At 43.2% G+C, this 19005-nt stretch overlaps 1 protein-coding gene across 1 annotated transcript in view; it reads right to left on the bottom strand.

The window, feature by feature from the left end:
* Window positions 1–4017: 4017 nt before the first annotated feature.
* Window positions 4018–19005, bottom strand: part of CERS3 (ceramide synthase 3) — a 42969-nt gene continuing 27981 nt past the window's right edge. The window contains exon 11 of the mRNA XM_075006838.1: window positions 4018–4699. Coding sequence (XP_074862939.1) covers window positions 4571–4699 — 129 coding nt within the window. The 3' untranslated portion in view covers window positions 4018–4570. The remainder of the gene's footprint in view (window positions 4700–19005) is intronic.

The raw sequence follows: 19005 nt of genomic DNA on the forward strand, positions 1-19005 counted from the left end.
TGGGCGCCAGAGGCAGGAAGCCCGCCACTGCCTGGCCTGTCAGTGAGAGTTACCCCCCAGCTGCCCAGACCAGCCTGGGCAGCTAGAGATATGGATGCCCCAGGGGACCTACCCGGACTTCCCAGCTCTACCAGGGCCCTCTCGCTGGTGGAGGGCCCCCTCCCTGGAGGGCCTGCCCGGCCCAAACAGACGGCCTGGTGCTAGCCACCCAGAGGCCCCAGAAGCGGCCGATTCCGGAGTTCTGCTGGACCCCTGCAGTGCAAAGGCCCCCAACTGCCTTGGACCCACTGTGCTGCCGCCGCCAGACTACCCCAACAATGTGGAGATGTCGGACTGGCCAGAGCCCCCGAAGGCAGACAACTTGGAGGGGACCTACCTGCCGGGCCCCGCCGACTGGGCTGACTGGGATCCTACCCAGATGGAGGTGGAAGTAGGAAGTGGCCCGGGGAACGCTTCACCGGAACCCATGGCGGTGTGTTGCGGTCTGGATCCCCACTGCCACGGTCAGGTGTAAGTGATCCACAGGGCCCCGGGCCAGGCGCAGTGGAGTGGGAGGGCCTGCGACCCCCCACCCCTCCCTGGCGGGGTAAACCCTCACCGGGCTAAAGCCAACCCCACGTAGGGGAGAGCCGACTCCGTGTACCTGCTGCCCCACCCTGAACTGAGGGCTGGGCTTTTTCCCCAAACTCTGTGTAGCTGCTGCCCCACCCAGAACTAAGGGCTGGGCTTCCCCAACTGCAGACTTACCTGTCGCCCCACCCTGCCGCAAGGGCTGGGGCCATCCGAACTACTTGCGGGCTGGCTGCTGCCTTGCCCTGAGGGAAGGGTGAGCCTTCAGTGCTGCCTCACCCGGGCCAGAGGCAGCCTCCCAGCTGGGGCCGACTGCCAGCCGGTTCCTTAAAGGATACTGAGCCTGGGCTCCACTAGGACCGTGGGCAAGCTGTGGTAGCCCACACTGCCCTGCGGGGGCGGGGGAGACGATGTCGTAGCACAGGCTTCTACAGCGTCCACACACACAAAGGCTACGAGCTCATGGGAATAAGGGGACTTCGAAGTAGGCGGGGTCCTTTCGAAAAGGAGCCCCGTCTGGACGCGCCGCACGGCGCCAACGAGCGTCAATTTCGAAGAGCTGCAGCCGCCCGCATGCTAATGAAGCACTGAATATGCATTTCAGCGCTTCAGTAGTAAACTTCAAAATGGCCATTTGCATGGCCATTTCGAAGTTTAGGGCACGTGTAGACACGGCCAAAAGGCAATAAAAAAATCAATCTTCTCCTTTGTTAGAGAGCATTCACACAGCCCCCGCTCTTTCAAAAGAAAGGGTCAGAGATCAAAAAGTCCAATGCCGTGAGGACTGCTCTTTTGAAAAAAGGGCCCCTGGGGCATCTACACGTTTTTTCCCAAAATAATCTTTTGGAAAAAAGAGCTCTTCCTCATCTGGGAGAGGAAGAGGGCTGCCAGAAAAAGTTCTGAGTTCTTCCGATTTAATATTGAAAGAACACATTGTGTGTGTAGATGTCTGTGGGACTTTTCAAAAGAGCCCTGGCTCTTTCGAAAAACCTCACTAGTTTAGACATAGCCGCAGAGATTAAGGCTGTGTCTACACTTGCATTCCTCTTTCTAAAGACAGCAACGAAGGGTCCTGTGGCACCTTATAAACTAACAGAAAAGTTTTGAGCATGAGCTTTTGTGAGCACAGACTCACTTCATCAGAGGCATGCTAATGAGGGAAATTGAAAATGCAAATGAGGTGCATTTTTTTCCCTTTTTTATGGGAAGAAGAGTTCTTTTGAAGACGGGGTTTACTTTTGAAAGAGCAGCGTCTACATGGCTTTTCTTCTTTTGGAGGAATATGCAAATGAGGTGTCAGATGTGTAAATTCACACTCATTTGCATTTTTGATTTCCCTCATTTGCATACCTTGCCAAAGAGGAATGCAAGTGTAGCTGCAGCCTAATGGTGACAAGTGAACAATGATCACAGAGCATTTCAAACTTGGAGACATTTTTAAACAGATTAATTATAGATTGTAACATGTTTGACAAGGCAAAAGTAGTGACACAAATATAAAAATGGCAATTACATAAAAAGGCATCATAATGACCAATGAGTCCCATGATGTCAACAGCTCTGTTATAAAGTGGAATAATAGGTTATCTAGCTATCTGCTTATTTATTTTATCTGTCTAAATAACTACTATAGAAGCACCATAATGGACATTTTTCATGAATATGAAGGGTGAATTCAAGGCATGATTGACTTTATTGAGACTGGGGATGAAATCTGGACTCCACTGAAATCAGTGGCAAAGCTCCTATTGACTTCAAGGAGCCAGGGTTTCACCCCAAATCTATGGTCCTGCTCACTGTTCATATGCAGATGTGGTCAAAATATCATAGCAAAGTCATCCTCACAACTTCAACTGATTAATCTCTCCATTTCTTCAGACCTTGCAACCTGCCAAGGCCCAAATGCAGAACACACTGTGGCAAAAGATCTAAAACAAAGGACATGGAAAAGACAGGACAAGGATCTTAAAGCAATAGGGAATTACTTTTTTTAGCACCCTTCACTTTCTTTAAAGGCCCATTACTTGCTCCAAAATGTTCCTTTTAATCATTTTCATGAAATGAAGCAAACTCAAAGCAGCGAAGAGGCATATTTGGGGCTAATGCGAGGAATGGCCCTCCTAACATGGTACATTTTGGAGATATGTTCTAAGGGGACTGTCCAGAATTCTGACCTAGACAAAACTCCTATGAACTTTCATTGATTTCAGGGGAAGTTTTGCCCAAGCAAGAATGGTGGAGTTTGGCAATAACTTGCATTACACATTCAGGCTCACTTCTCTGAAGACATCAGCATTCATTCTTACCCTTTTTCGGGTTCCTCTCTTTTTCATGACAGAAAAGATTTTTTTTAATCAAAATCAAAAATATTTCCAAGAATCACTCTATATCTTGCAGACTATATCTCTATCCACTGCTTAGTTGTAGAGCAGAGACTTCACTCACCCCAGATGAGGTCTCAGTGCCTCTGGGTACTATAGCCTGTTTATTCCTGGACATCCTAAGTTCACATTTTGCTGTGAAAAGCCATTTTAATGTATTTGAATTATTAAATGCAAGCTTTTATAAGGAAGGATGGCCCAGAAACACTTCCTAGATGCTGCTGGCAATTAAGTACCATCAGTGTGATGGAATCTATTGCCATACTCCTACAGTATGTACAAAGATGTACAAGGGTATTCTGCAGGCATGGAGGTAATTGGCTACTCATCCCACCCAATGTGAGCTTTAGCAAGCATAAAATGCAGCACTGACTGTCCCAATGCCTGGTCTTTTTCCTGATAAGCTTCCTGCTCTTTCTAGAACACACCAGGTCAGATTCCCTTTTTAGTGCAATTCTATTTATTTATAGTAAAGCATCAGCCACTGCTCAAGATACCCTACGTCTCCTTCCAAAAATGGAATGTAACTTCCTAGATCAAAAAGACCACCACATTTCCACTCCCCAGCAGAGATCACTCCCATTGCTTATAAGGGCACGAAACATGAGTCACAAGCCCCCAGTAACATTTCCCTTCCCAGCAAATCCTCCATCCCTTCACTCATACTTCCCTTCTCTAAGGCAAGTCTGGGAAAACAGTGAATTCTGCAGCATGCCCTATAGGTCACCAAATTCAGGCTTTTGCAGCTCAAATGGGGTGAAGAACATCTCAAAGTGAAAGGCCTCTGAATGAGGACCCCGCATCAGTAACCCCTTTTGTCTCTTCTGAATTGTTTGCTTGCACTTCAAGGGCTGCAGAACCACATGGCCAGAAGTTGTCTCTACAACAAGAGGGCCCAAATCATCCCCTACAACAGAAGATCTGAGATGGGTGATATTTGGAAAGATTATTCACCATTTCAAAGAACTGATTTTTTTTTTTTGAGCAAGGACTAACAAGTGCTTCTTTAAGTGAGGGAGGAATTTCAGGGAGGTGCAAACAATAAATTAGAATAATAACCCTACAGCTTACTTGCTTGTGAATTTGCTCTAATCCCCATGTGGCTGAGCAAAGCTAGCAACAGCTTAGTGCTAATGGCAAAGATACAAACAGAATGCACAAAATGACAGACACTATATTCCAGTGTCATGGATTTCTCTTGCATAGAACAATTCTGATCTTTAGTGGGTTCACATCAGCTGTAAGTGTCTAAAAATATACGAAAATGCCACCATAATTATTGGATAAAGTTGCCTGTTTTTTCTCAATTTGCAATCCATTCGATTTTAAGTGTTCTGAGATAGTTTTGTGCTTCTTGAGCATTTTAACAGTGACTTACAGAGTCTAGGTATGTTTTTCACATGCTTGTATGTAAAAATTCCAAACGTGGGTCATGAACATGTTTTGCCATGGTAAGCAGGTTTTTTCCATCCCCTTCTAAATTGGGCTTCCCTCCAGGTCCAGTAACCAGCAATATATCAATCACAGACTCTCATAAGCCTGTTGACTTTAAGAGCTATACTTTAGGTTGGGTTAAGGACACAGCAAATGACACAGCAGGAGGTGGCACAAACTTGGATCTAATGACTGTTGTTTAAGCGCTGATGTCCGCTCAAGCCACAGCCATTCTTGTTGCCATTCTTTGTGCTCTCTTCATTATCAGTGAGGGAGTCTTCCTCTTCCTCATCACTCCGGTCATCCTTCAAGTCCTGGGCAGAAGAAGAAAGCAGTATCATGGCATTCAAATGCTTACTGTCACGAACAACATGTATTACACTGGCTGTTAGATGAAGAATAGGTTTGCATTTGGCAGGGCAATAAAGATAACCGCTGAGATTTTCAAAAGCAGAGTATGGCATTTGAACAAACGATTCTTATTTATTTTCGTGCAAACTGGTTATTTGACTCCACTCGGTGGCTTTGGAAACACCAATCAATAAATGTCCTTATCTATCAATACCATTTATACTAAGACACCAGAAACAGCAGGATGCCCACTTGATACCACCTGCGAGCTCTGTGTTCTACCCTCATCAGCAAAAGCCTGTGTGAGCAGATGGGTCTCACAAGAAACACCGAAAGTCATCAGAGGTGGACTTCATGGCTATGTCTACACTACAGAGTTAGAGATAACAGCTATTATTTTGAAATAACTTTGCTAGCCTCTCCACCATGCAATAAATAAATTTGAAACAGCGGGTGTGCTATTTCAAAATTGGCAACCCTCATTGCAGGAGGAATAATGCCTATTTTGAAATAGGCACTATTAAGATATGGAATGATGCTATTTTGAAACCAGGCATAAGGGCGCCCAATGGCACTATTTCAAACTGGCATTGTGTGTCTGGAAATGCTATTTCAAACTGCATTTTGTGGGTAGCTGTGCTATTTCAAAATAAGTATTCTCATATCTTATTTCAAAATACCTCTGTAGTGTAGCCATAGCCAGTAGACACCAGTTCCACAGTTGGTCCACCCAGGTCAGAGACGAGGTGCACTAAGAGGGAACATTTCATGGTTTGTGCCCATGATGTACTCGCTGTGTGAATAACTAATGGTTTCACTCCCAAGGAGTGTTAGCCCAGCATTGTCCAACAGCAGTACATTCATGTGTAGGAATAAATGACCATTGCAGTAATAACATATCCAACTGCAATCCTACATACCCTTTATATATTAAGTTTCAATGAAATCATATCAGACTAGGAAAAAAAAGCTAATGCATAACTTCCACTGGCCACATCACAAAGTATAAACTTCCTGGGGTTCTTCTTTTTCTTTTCCTGAACAACATGTAAAGGATACCAAAACAAACAAATCTCAGTGTAAATACTGTAGAATAAACTTGGCATGTCATCAGTTAGAGTAAAAGGAGAACAACCTTTCCCACACACACAGTTTACGAAGTTTCATCTCATTAGGATCACCTCTGCTACTTCCTGTTAGTGCTGTGTTTTGTATGCATGGTCAAAGGCAGAAAGGTTTTCTGGGATTAATTGTTGCCCCTGGAAAAAGTTAAGAAACAAATTCTGATCAGATCAGGATATAGGGCCTGATCCAAATCCCACTGAACTCAGTGGAAAGGCTCCACGGATATCAACAGGCTTTTGATAAGGCTCCTATAGCTGAATGCTAAAGGAGAATGTGGTTTGGAGATGCTAGAGGATGGGTCATCTTAGGCAAAAGACTGTACTTGGGCTCATACTTAATTTTAAGCACCTCCTTATGCAAACACTGAATGCAAATGGGACTTAAGCAAGATGCTTGAAGTTAGGCATGTAGTTCAGTGCTTGGCTACACATGGACCTATTGCTTGAATCAGGGACTTGGATGGACCACTCCATAGGCAGACTGGTAAGTCTAACATCAATACTGGGGAAATTAGTTGAAACTATAGTAAATAATAGAATTGTCAGACATGTAAATGGACATAATTTATTGAGAGAAAGTTGTAATTGTTTCTGTAAAGGGGAATTATCCCTTATGAATCTGCTAGAGTTATTTGAGGAGTTCAGCAAGCATGTGGACAAGGGAGATCCAGATGATATAACATAGTTGGAGATATGCATCTCCTGGAACTGGAAGGGACCTTGGGAGGTTATCTAGTCTGGTCCCCTACCCTCTTGGCAGCACCAAGCACCATTCCTGGCATCTATTTGCCCCAATCCTTAAATGGCCTCCTCAAGGATTGAGCTCACAACCCCACATTTAGCAAGCCAATGCTCAGACCACTGAGCTATCCCTCCCCACCTACTGTGCTTGGATTTCCGGAAAACCTTTGACAAGGTCTCTCACCAAAGGCTCTTCTAACATAAAGTAAGTAGTCATGGGATAAGAGGGAAGGTCCTCTCTTGGACCGATAACAGATTAAAAGATAGTGGGGTCTGTCCCACAAAAGCTCATCATCTAATAAACTATTTTGTTAAAGTGCTACTGGACTGCTTTTTGTTTTGGTTAAAAGATAGGAAACAAAGGTCAGAATAAACAATCAGTTTTCAGAATGGAGAGCGGTAACTAGCGGTATCCTGAAAGGGTCTGTCTTGGGACCAATCCTATTTAACCTGTTTATAAATGGTGAAGGAGAAAGAGTTAAACAGTGAGGTGGCAAAATTTGCAGATGATACTAAATTGCTCAAGATAGGTAGGAACAAGCAGACTGAAGAGCTTCAAAAGATATCACAAATCTAGGCAATTGGGCAACAAAATGGCAAATGAATTTTAATGTTGACAAATGCAAAGTAATTAATGCACATTGAAAAAATAAGACCAACTATACAATCAAAATGATGAGGATTAATTTAGCCATAACACTTGAGATCTTGAAGTCATTGTGGATTGCCCTCTGAAAACATCCACTCAATGTACATCAGTAGTCAAAAAAAACAAACAGAATCTTAGGAATCATTAGAAAAAGAAAGGATAGAGAACAAAACACAGACTATCTTATTGCCTCTATATAAATCCATGGTACACCCACATCTTTCATATGGATGTGGTCACCTCCTCCCAAAAAAGATATATCTACATTGGAAAAGGTTCAGAAAAGGGCAGCAAAAATGATGAGGGGTTTGGAATGGGTGCCATATGAAGAGAAATTAAAAAGTCTGGGACTTTTCAGCTTAAAAAAGAGGAGACCAAGTACTGGGTGGGGGGAGGGGTGTGCGTGCGGATATAATAGAGATCTATAAAATCATGATAGATATGGAGAAAGTGAATACAGAAAGTTACTTATTTGTTCCCATAATATAAGAACTAGAAGTTACCAAATGAAATTAATAGGTGGCAGGTTTAAAACAAACACAAGGAAGTTTTTCCTCACACAGCACATAGTCAACCTGTAGAACTCCTTGCCGGAGGATGTTGTGAAGACCAATACTTTATCAGGGTTCAAAAGGAACTAGATAAATCCATGGAAGATGGGTCTATCAATACTTATTAGTCAGGATGGGTAGGAATGGTGTCCTAGCCTTTATTTGTCAGAGGCTGGAAATGGGTAACAGGAGAGGGATCACGCAAAGATCATGCGTTCTGTTCACTCCCTCTTGGATACCTGGCATTGGCTACTGTTGGAAGACAGGACACTGAGCTAGATGAACCTTTAGTCTGACCCAGTGTGGCTGTTTTTGTGTTCTTGTATTCTGCACACATAATTTTCCCAAAACAAATGATGACTTGGTCACAGTGGGATACTTTTTTATTAGGAGTTTCGTTATTGTACAGAAGGATACATTCATCCACAGCATATTGGTCTTTTCGTAAGCATATAATTATAAAAAGCTCTGACCCACAGATAACAGACATCTTTAAATACTGGACAGGTGGTTACCCTATCACTCTAACTCTTCAGCTCATGACTTCATCCTTCCAAAGCAGCTAAACTCCATGGAGTTTTCTGAGTATGGGATCTTCTGAAAGAAATATTACAAACAAGGGTCTGGTCTTCTCTAAGAACAGCCACACTGGCTCAGACTAGTGTTCCCCCTAGCCCAGTATCCAGTGTGCCAGATGTTCAGAAGGTATTAACAGAACAGACAATCACTGAGTGATCCAACCCCTATTGTCCACTCTCAGCTTCTGGCATTCAGAGGTTATGCATGGGCGTGTATCTCTGACCAGCCTGGCCAATAGGATTGATGAACCTATCCTTCAAGAACTTCTCTAATGTATTTTTGAGACATGTTACAGTTTTGGTCTTCCCAACATCCTTTGGCAATGAGTTCCACAGAGTGACTGTGGATTGTGTGAATTAATGCATCCTTTTGTTTTAAACCTGATGCCAATCATTTCTTTGAATGACCTCTGCTTCTTTTGCTATTAGAGTTAATCACACTCCCTTATTCACTTTCTTCATCCCGTTCACAATTTTATAGACCTCTATCATAGCCCTTCTTAGCTGTTTCTTTTCCAAGCTGAAAAGACCCTTTCTTTTTACAAAACTGTTGCAGACCCTTAATCATATTTGTTCCCCTTCTCTGTACCTTCTCCAATGCTAACACATCCCTTTTTTGAGATGGGATGATCAGAACTGCATAGCATATTCAAGGTGTGGTCGTACCCATGGATACATAGATAGCAGCATTATGATATGTTCTGTCTTATTTTCTAGCCTTTGCTAATGGATATAGATATGAACAATCTCACACCACTTTTCGTTGGTCCTGGCATGCTTGACCAAAGATATATCACCCCCACATTTGAATGCCCATTGATTTCTGACCTTCATTATACTAGTACTTCCCTTGCCCATCTACCCCATTAAACTGTCCTATCTTGCGGTCTGCTCTGGAATGCCTTGAGGTGGAAGTTGCTGAATGCAAGATATATCTACTCCAACACTAACTCTTACTCCTTATAAGGGAGCATAGGTTCTTCTCCCAGCTCTGCAGCCAGCTTACTCTGACTGCACTCACCTTCAGTGTCTGTCCTCCCCTGCCCCCTGGAATCTCCCCTCACCAGTCACCATGGGTTACAGAATAAGCCAGTTCAGTTGAGGAAAGGTTTATGACCTTGGAAGCAAACTGCAAAGGCATAAACTTACATTTTAACACTGAAATGGATCTAGCTCTTCCTCTTTGCATCTTTGAAATCAGACAAATGGTTTCTGAAAAAACTGATAGCACTTCAAAAGCCCTAACTCTGGAAATACTCTCTGTAGTACAGAAGAATTGTTCAAGCAATTGGAACGCACAGGAAGTTAAGACAGGCAGAATTTAAGCCGTCATAACTCCTTCCGTAACTAGAAAACAATTTTGCACTCAAACTGTTTACAGTGGACTATTATGAAGCTCTCAGATATCATGAATTGAGTTTGTGCTTATTTTAACTTTGCTCTTAGATATCATGAAATGAGTTTGTGCTTATTTTAACTTTGACCCTTTAAGGATGACAGATAATGTAACAGTTCCGAGGCTTTGGCTGCTTCACTTCCACAATACTTTATCTGACCCCAGCACATCGTATATTACACTTGTGTTTTCCAACTCAAAAGAAAATGTCTCCACTGTACTATGATTGATTATGACGCACTCAAAAATTGAACAGCTGGTAAATTGTAGCTGTAAGAGTGTAGGTCACTGTTCATTCCTAGTGCTTTTGTTTCATAGTATTGGCTGGATTTTCTATAGGGCGTTTTGGGGGAACAGACGTATATTTTATGTTCTGGATGACTAAACAATTTAATCTTTCTAAATGGGTGAATGGTTTCAAAGTTTCTGAGAAGCACACTAATACTATAAAGCCTCCAAGAGAGTCATTTGTAGTGAGGCCAAAGCTGCAAATTTCTATAATCTTTTCCCTTTTGTTTAACCCTTCCACCTGCTGCTCAATCTGGCTCTTTTAGTTAAATGAACCGTATTTCTGAAGCCAGTTTTGGCTCCTTACCTCTTTATTGTTGTTGCATTTTATGCCACGCAGACTGCTAGCACCCAAACCTATGAAAAGAACAAGGAAGGGCTGGACAGACACAAAGGGCCTGATTACACTAAACTTGCACTGGTGTGACTCTACTGACTTCAGTGGAGTCACTCCCAATTCATGCCCGTGACAGAAACATGACTAATTCGCCTTCTAAATGGAAAGAAAAAGAGCATCCACCTCCCAAAACCCCTCAACCTACCAAAATACAAACAAAACAAAACAAAAATCCTCTTGATTTTTTAAGAAGGGTGTTTCTTAATTTCATAGATTTGAAGGTCAGAAGGGACTATAAAATCACATAGTATAAGATCATCTGTATAACACAGATCAGAGAATTTCATCTAGTTGCCATTATAATGATTCCAGTAAGTTGTGTTTGATTAAAATAAATCAGGTCAGATCTGTAATCAAAGTGCAGCGCATGCAGCTGATAAGCACACCCCTGCCAACTCCTAGCCTCCACAGGCAGTGTACTTCTAGATGCTGTGGTACCCAGAGCAGCACTCTTCATCCCGGTCCTCTTCGACCAAAGCCAATGGCAGTTTTGCTTGAGTATGAGCCCTAGGATTTGACCCCAGTATCTGCTATCCAATAGTCAAAGTGTTAGATGCAAAGGCAAAGGGGAAGACAATGCCAAAGCAGTGAGCAAGGCGACAAAACTGTCATAGTAATACTGGCACCAGATCAAGAATGGAGCCTTACCATCAAAGCGTCAAACCTCTAAGAAGAGTTCTGAGAACAGCTGAAAAGTACGTCGTCCACAGTAGAGAGGCAATCTGTGTTCAACAGAACCTAACCATGTCGCAAACTACCACAGCCCCACCCTTCGATCTTATACAGTTACCCTAATCCAGATCCGATTTAGAAACATGAAAACGACGGCATGAGGAAGAAAGAAAACTGACTGGTCTTGGCAGCCTTTCAAGGCAAAAGTCAGGTGATTTATATGGCCCGGAAGTGAACAGAACTGAGAAGCTGGAAGAGAAGTTCTGCTTTTAATTCATGTGACATATTAAGATTCCAACTCCAGCCTATCTTTATCCAGTAACTGGGATTACTCTTATCCTGACCAATGTTCTACACAAGTTGATCGTCAGAGGACTGAGAAGAGCAAAGGCATTCTGAGCTCGCTGAGATGCTCCACCCCAAAGCAGATAAAAACTGAATAAAAGATCTGAGAATATAAAATACTATAATACTACCTCTGAAGCCAATGGCATAACTCCCAGGAGACTTTAATGGGAGCAGGCAGAGCAGAATTGAAGAGGTGAGCAGATTCCAAATTCATTGCTGGTGGAAAAGGGTGGAATTCTGCAGAAGCCAGGGGACCTGCCCCATTTAAAACAACCATGAATTTGGCTCCAAAAGTGCAGGTGAGCACTAGATAGTCTTTACCTCCTGGCTGAGTTCATGGTTCTGCATTCTGCCTAGTGCTGATGACAAGGCCCCTTGAGAACATTAGAACCAAATTCAGGCAGACACTAGATCAAGGGAGGAGGTGCAAGGAATCTCCTATTCCTAAAGTGCCTTTGCTAGAATAGACAGTATGGTAACGCAGGTTTGTAAGTCCAGAGAAGAGGAAAGAAAGAAGTGGTTGTATGAGTGCAGAAAGCAGCTCCTGCCATGTCAGCAAAGGATAGCATGGGCAGAGTGTGCCCAGCACATGGGCCAATGACTGCAGAACTGCACTTCAGGGCTTGGCTTGCCCTCCAAAAGACATTCACTCCTGTAAGGGATCAGAGATAAGGCTCATTCAGTGCGGTAGAGGTGACAGGCCCAAGACTGCTCTGTTGGCAGATTGAGAGTATGTGTGATCTTTTACCCAAGCTGTTACACTAGTAAAAGTCCTAGTGTGGTCAGAGTTATACTGATAAAAAGGTGTCTTGTTCCAGTAGGGTTCTTTCCCTTCCCCTGTGGGAATAAGCTAACACAGCATAAGCACTTTTATATTGGTATAACTACAGACACACTAAAGGGTGATTCTGCTTCAACTGTAGTACAGTATATGTAAAGTGATGCCACTTGTGTGTGAAGACAAGGCCCAAGACCAAACCTAAGGGACCACAGCTTCTTGATAGTCTCTAGGTCTTCCTTCCAAACCAGGTACCTCATTCTCAAAAGCATAAGGGGCCACCTTTGGCTGGAGAGTCAGTATTAAGTCTGCTACCCAAAGAAAACTATTCAGATACATTTTAAAATATCTGAAGAAGGTAACCATAGGAAATACACCCCCCACCTAAAATAGATAAAACTGTAAATAAACGATATTGGTAACAAGCAAAAACAAAACACCATTATTTTGCTTTGTCTTTTGTGCCTTAGAAAACAAAGGTGCATGCATACATATGTACCTGGGCACGATGGGGTCTGAATAAGTGTATTACCATTCAGCACAACATATCAGCAGCTGGAGCTGCAGTACCTTGACTGCTCAGAAGAAATAAATCATTGTTTTCAGTTAATCAGGTTCTCCGTAGTTTCAATAAAATCTCTTGGTTATGTCTTGAAATCCATTACTTAAATGTTGCACTGGAGCATACATGGCTTTACGAGAATGTCAAAAGCCCAGGAGGTACTGAGTGAGTCATAATGTCCCACTGCTTATTGAATTATTCCAAATTTAAATCCACAGTTGGCAGGGAAACAAAGAACAATATAATAAGCATTTTGATGCCACTTTGAAAAGTGAACATTTTTTTACCCTACTACGAAAACTTACATTAAGCCAAAGAGTTTGATGTTGTGAACCTTTATCAGAACATGCCCTTTTATTCCTTATACGAATGCTTGATTAGCTACAAAACAGATTATCAGGCATTTCGACTTCCTGTACTTGGGTGAGATATATTTACACTGAGTACCTGACACCGCACATTGGTTATGAGCATTCTTACAGAATTCCTATAAAGACAGGACTATTCACAGCCAGCAAAAAATCTGATCACTTGAATGACAAATGCCTCCCTCTTACGAAATGTTTTTCTTTCTGATTTTCCTAATACAGGGACTTACCATTCAACTCCGGGAAACAGACATAATTCAAGAGCTCCTGTATGCCCACAAAGTTTGATCATTGCAAAAACAGCCACCTTAGTTACCACTTATATCAAAACCATCCCAACTAGCTCACGTTGCCATAGCCGACTTCATCTGAATCACTGTATGATGAAAATACAGCCCATCGAGACCACAGGTCTCGCTATATAATGTTTTAATCTGACATGAGATGAAGACCATCACATGGAGCAAGATAGATCTAGTGGTTGAACCTCTGTATTAGTGATAACAATAAAATACACTGTGGAATTCTGGGCCTCTGGACTGAAAATAGGGTGTTTCCATTTACTTACATGTTAATTGCATGGATGCAATGAATGGCTTTCCATAGACAGCAGTAGAGGAGACCCAACCAGTTTGTGCCTTGTCATTCTAAATTAAATCTATATGTTTTATTGTGGCTCTCACTGTTCCACTAATTACACTAGGACAAAAAACAAAAGCCACTCTAAAAGGCAAAATGAATATTCTGGCCAGGCTGATGGGAGGAGAGAGGGAAATGTACCTGAATCTTCTCTTTTTGAATAAGAGAGAAATTTCCTTTTATTTAAATTAAATGCAACCAGCATCCCCCCAAAGCTTTTTTTATAAAATTCAATTTAACAGAGCATAGACACACTGGGAGTTCATTTGGAAATATCAGATATAGGGTCCTAACTATCTGCTGTGAACTGGAAACACATCAGAAAAATCCCCCAGTCCCTGAAGGATCTAGAAGCTAGTTAGAGTTTAAGGTTTGTTGTGATGGTGGTGGTATCTGTTTGCTTTCTTAGTCATAATAATAATTTAGACATATATATAAATATATAGCCATTTTATTTGTCTATATCTATATATAAATCTCTCTCTATATATTCTCAAATACAGCATTTCATAAATAGTCTCATGGGAAATTAAAACGCATGAGTTAACCAATTACCCCCCAAAAGAGCAGTAATAAAAGATGTTGGCTAGCGCCAAGGCACGAGGAACACTGAGAGCTGAAAAGCAATTACTGAATTGGAAAACAAATGTTTAATCTGCATCTATCCCCTCTCTGGGATGACAATTTTCACATCCAGAGAATTATTAGATCAGGGATTTACCAAAAAGGAGGTGTTTCATGCCAACAGACAAACACACACATGACTGTTGAACTATATGATCTTCTGCTAGTGAGAACTGGCATAGCCCCATTGAATTCATGAGAGCTGTGTGGTTTTATGTTCCAGGATCAACAAAGCAAACTTCTGCTGAATTGACTAGGATAGGAAACCTTACATTCAGTAGATTGCAAAGGGCGATGGATGTGATTTTTTTATTCTCAATGGCATTAAGTGGCTGCAGCAAGTACCAAAGTCAAACCCAATGCCTTTGAAAACATCAGACCAAATATGGGGGCTTGCTGCACTTCCTGCTAGAGGTCTGTATGACCCCATTTGTGACACAGCTGACAAAGCAAGGATACTCATAAGGGCATTCACATCCATTTTTCTGGATTGAGGCAAGAGGATTGGTCACTGCTGAGATTTCTTCTTGCAAAATTTGTATGTGGCATAATGAAACATGCAGGTTTACTTCATCTTAATGCATGTGCCCTTTCATTCATCTGCTCTGGTACTCTGGTCAACTGCTTGAACATTCATCCCTAAAACACTCTGTCTTAGTTCGCCCATCTGTAAAATGGCATAATGATACCTAACTCAGACGTGCATTCTGAAGTTGGCAAATGTTTATAGAGTGCCTTGAGAGCTGGTCAAAAATTGAAACAGTGAAAAATGATTCGCTATTTTTGAATTTATTTTTAAACTGTCTCTAATGATCAAGTACTTCCTAGGGGTTTTTGGACATTAATTAGTATATGAAATGTGTGAACACCTAACACACAACAAGCAGCAGGTTAAAACTTACCCTCTTCCTGGATTTTCTTCCTGAAAGGAATTTAAAATGGAACACCTCAAATCCACCCCAAATCATGGCTGCTCCCAGTGATCCTTCACTCACAGCCTACCCATTATGCCATCAGCTTCAGGCTCTTATGTTGCATCCCACCACTGTGGTATCTAAGCACCTTCCAGATAGGCATTATTGTCATTATTAGCATCTCTCCTCATAATCAAGTGGGAAAAAAAATGCTTTAAAGAGTTAGTGGAACTCAGTTAATTTTCCGGCTGCTTCAACATTTGCTAACAAGGTGGAACTTTCAGGTAAACATTGCCAGTCTGTTGCAAGATTGAAGGTCTTCCAAGGCCGAACATCCCGTAGTTGCTTTTTCTATATGGATGCACAAATAGGCAAATCAGGAAGCCTGCACAAGACCGAAGGCTGCAGTATGATGTGAAGGGCTACATTTCCTCCTGGAGATTTCAGAGGGAGTGTAGGCAGACTGGAGATGGGAACGTGATGTGAACTTGACAGAAGAATGATAAGAATGTTTCCAACATGTATCATGGTGAGCTAAACTGTCCATACAATGGGCCTGTGAAAACAAAGTCTGAAGAGGATACTCTCCTACCCTCAAGCCAGGTTTTTGGGAAATTCCCTGAATCCATGGAGTTTGTTCACAATCAGAGAGATATAAGAAGTCCTGTGGCACCTTATAGACTAACAGATATTTTGGAGCATAAGCTTTCCTGGGCAAAGACCCACTTCATCAGATGCAGATCATGCATGCATGTGATGAAGTGGGTCTTTGCCCATAAAAGCTTATGCTCCAAAATATCTGTTAGTCTATAAGATGCCACAGGACTTCTTATTGTTCTCGAAGATGCAGACTAACACGGATACCTCTTTGATACTTTGTTCACAATCATGACCAACTGGTGGAGGACTGAATGAGCAGATGGGTTTTTTCCCCTCCACGGGTCATGGGATGGCTTCTGCAAGTTAGTTCCCAGACACTTTTCACTATAACACTTAATAATAACCAGAGAAGGTTAACATTCCTAATGGTAGTGCTATGAGCAAAGAACCCCATGTGGGAAAAAGGGAATCTGGGAGACTTAGGTTTAACCAACTAAAGCATGTTGAATCCCAAAGAGTAACTACTGGCTACAGCAGCCCTTGATGAAGGGAAACGTCTCAGAAACTGATCAATAGGTAGGAAAAATCTTCCTTTCTGTTTGTTCTTTGCATTAATCTAAAAATAACGGATACTTAAAAATTCCTTTCAATGGCTGTCCAATGTTTCCATTCTGCAGACCACTGTGACAGGGCATTCTTCTTACAGCCCTATCTCATCCTCTGTCCACTGCTTGACTCTCAAACACATCATCCTGTGTATTGCCAGAGAAGTCTGCATAGCCTACATGCAGCAAAAAAAAATCTTCTGGACATAAGAGCAGCTCAAGGGGAATAAGAAAAGAGCTCAAAAACACAAAGGCCTCCCAAGAACTAGAATGAGGCTGCATGGAAGAAAAAGTAGGATAGTACTTCAAAGTTGCCGTATTCATCTGGACATCAGTACACAGGATCCATCTACCAGTTCTCAACCAGATAGGCCCATTCTCATCTGTAGTGGGTTGGTTGCCCAACTCTGGCAAGGGAGGGGTTAAGAGCAGACCAGAAGTGGCCTGTGGAAACTCCTCCAATAAGGGAAAGGCTCATAAGGAGTGAATCAGAGGATGGCTTGCTGGGGCAGCACTGTTTATAAGGAGCTGCTCAGCAAAGCAGTGGCAGTTGGGGCCTGATCCGAGAAGTGCAGGACTGATTCACCAAGAAAATCAGCTTGGGCAGAGCCGTACTGGGCAGGTTCAGGGTTGCTAGCAAGAAGCTCCAGCCTGAGACCTGCCAGGCAGTGTGCCTTGACACTATGCCTGAGAAGGTGCAAGGGTCACAGGGAAGTGGCCCAGGGATAGGAACAGTAAAGGGGAGTGAAGGAGGGCAGGAGATAGCTGCCACCAGAGGTCCCTGGGCCAGGACCCAGAGTGGGTGGGCCTGGATCCCCACTTTCTGCTTGTACCGCATCTAAGCACAGAGCACGGCCTTTATAAAATGTGGCTTGCTCCTGTGGTGAGGAGGCAGACCTTGGCAGTAGGTGGCCATGTTGGCAGACCTGAGACTGAGGCCAGCTGATGCCCCCAGAAGCGGGCAAGAGACCAGAATAGTGGGCACTGCTGGAGAACAGTGTCCTGAAGTAGACACCAAGGTCCACGGCATGACCCAGGTTCAGAACCAGACAGCAGAGACATCAGAGAGGGGAGAGCAATGACAGATGAAACACTGACTAGAAGAGAGTGCCCCACTCAGGGTCCGAGCTAATTCCTGATCAGACCGGCAGGCGATGCGTGGCAGTGAGACAAACCACGTTACACCATCCCGTGCTGCAAAATTTCCAGTGATCTGGCTGGAGAAGACTTGGCCCCTTTGCTGTTGACAGCTTGCCACCACCAGAAACTGTAACGGAACACAGGCCAAAGAGTCCAGAAGACTGGTAGACGTTGCGAGGGAAGATTCCATCCTTTGTGGATCAACTGCAAATGACAGTGAACAGAGATGGGCACCACACCTCTGGGGAGTTACTGCTTCCCATTCTGATCAGGGAGAGGAAATCACTACCTCAGAGGAGAGGGTCCTAGCAAAGATGAGGCAAATGGTAAAAAGTTTTCTTGGAAACAACTTGTCTGGTGATGAGGCTTCTGGCAGCCTCTGACACTCTCTCCTCTGAAACCTGTGCCATGGCCTGAATGTCCTCGATGGGTGTCTCAAGCTGGCCCTGTCACAGAAGACAAGCTGCTTTTAAATCTAGATTAGCTGGAAAATGAAAGGTCTCCTTGACTGATCCCTGAGGGAGATGCACCCTGCAGAGCCGGTGGAGGGAGAAGCACAAAGTTCTACACTACTTGACTGACTTGCTTTCCCACATTTTCGGCATGAGGATCTCTGACGTATTTGAAGTTCTCAATACTCAGACAGGAATCACACGCTTCGCCCACTTCTAAAGTCGAGCAGTGGCAGACACTTCTTTTTTCATTCTGTCTTTTCTTCTTACAGACCGTAGTCAGAGGCCTATAACTGCCAGGAGCCTTCTGCCAGGAATTAGTTTTCACCCTTCTCAGACTCACAGGAAGAGGAATAATTATGGGCTGCTCTCTTCTTTTTTTGCCTTCTTCCATCCAGACTAGCTGAACTGACACAGACTCCTAATCAGACATGTTGGCTTGCTATCACACATCTTCCTTTTGCCTCCTGGGTCCTAGCACAGCCGCTTAGAAGTAATCAGGTGGATGTGGGTGAAGAAAGGGAGGTGCTTAAAGAAGGATCTCCTGCCATTCCAAAAATACCCCATGCATCAGCTTACTGATAGCTATTTCTTCAAACACCAAGGCTATGTCTACACTAGCCTGGAAGATCAACCCGCTCAGGGTTGATCTTCCAGGGTTTGATCTCATGTGTGTCTAATAGGGACACACAAAATGGACTTCTCAGATGTGAGGAGTAAGGGAGCGATTGCAATGCTGTGTCTCCCTGTCAGTCAAAGGTGAGAACTGAAGCCCAGAGACAAAATGGACAGAGGGGTTGACCGGAAGTAGAGTATTAGTGTCACAGAATCACAATGTACAGC

Source organism: Carettochelys insculpta, chromosome 12, assembly GCF_033958435.1.
Source record: "Carettochelys insculpta isolate YL-2023 chromosome 12, ASM3395843v1, whole genome shotgun sequence".
NCBI classification, from domain to species: domain Eukaryota; kingdom Metazoa; phylum Chordata; order Testudines; family Carettochelyidae; genus Carettochelys; species Carettochelys insculpta.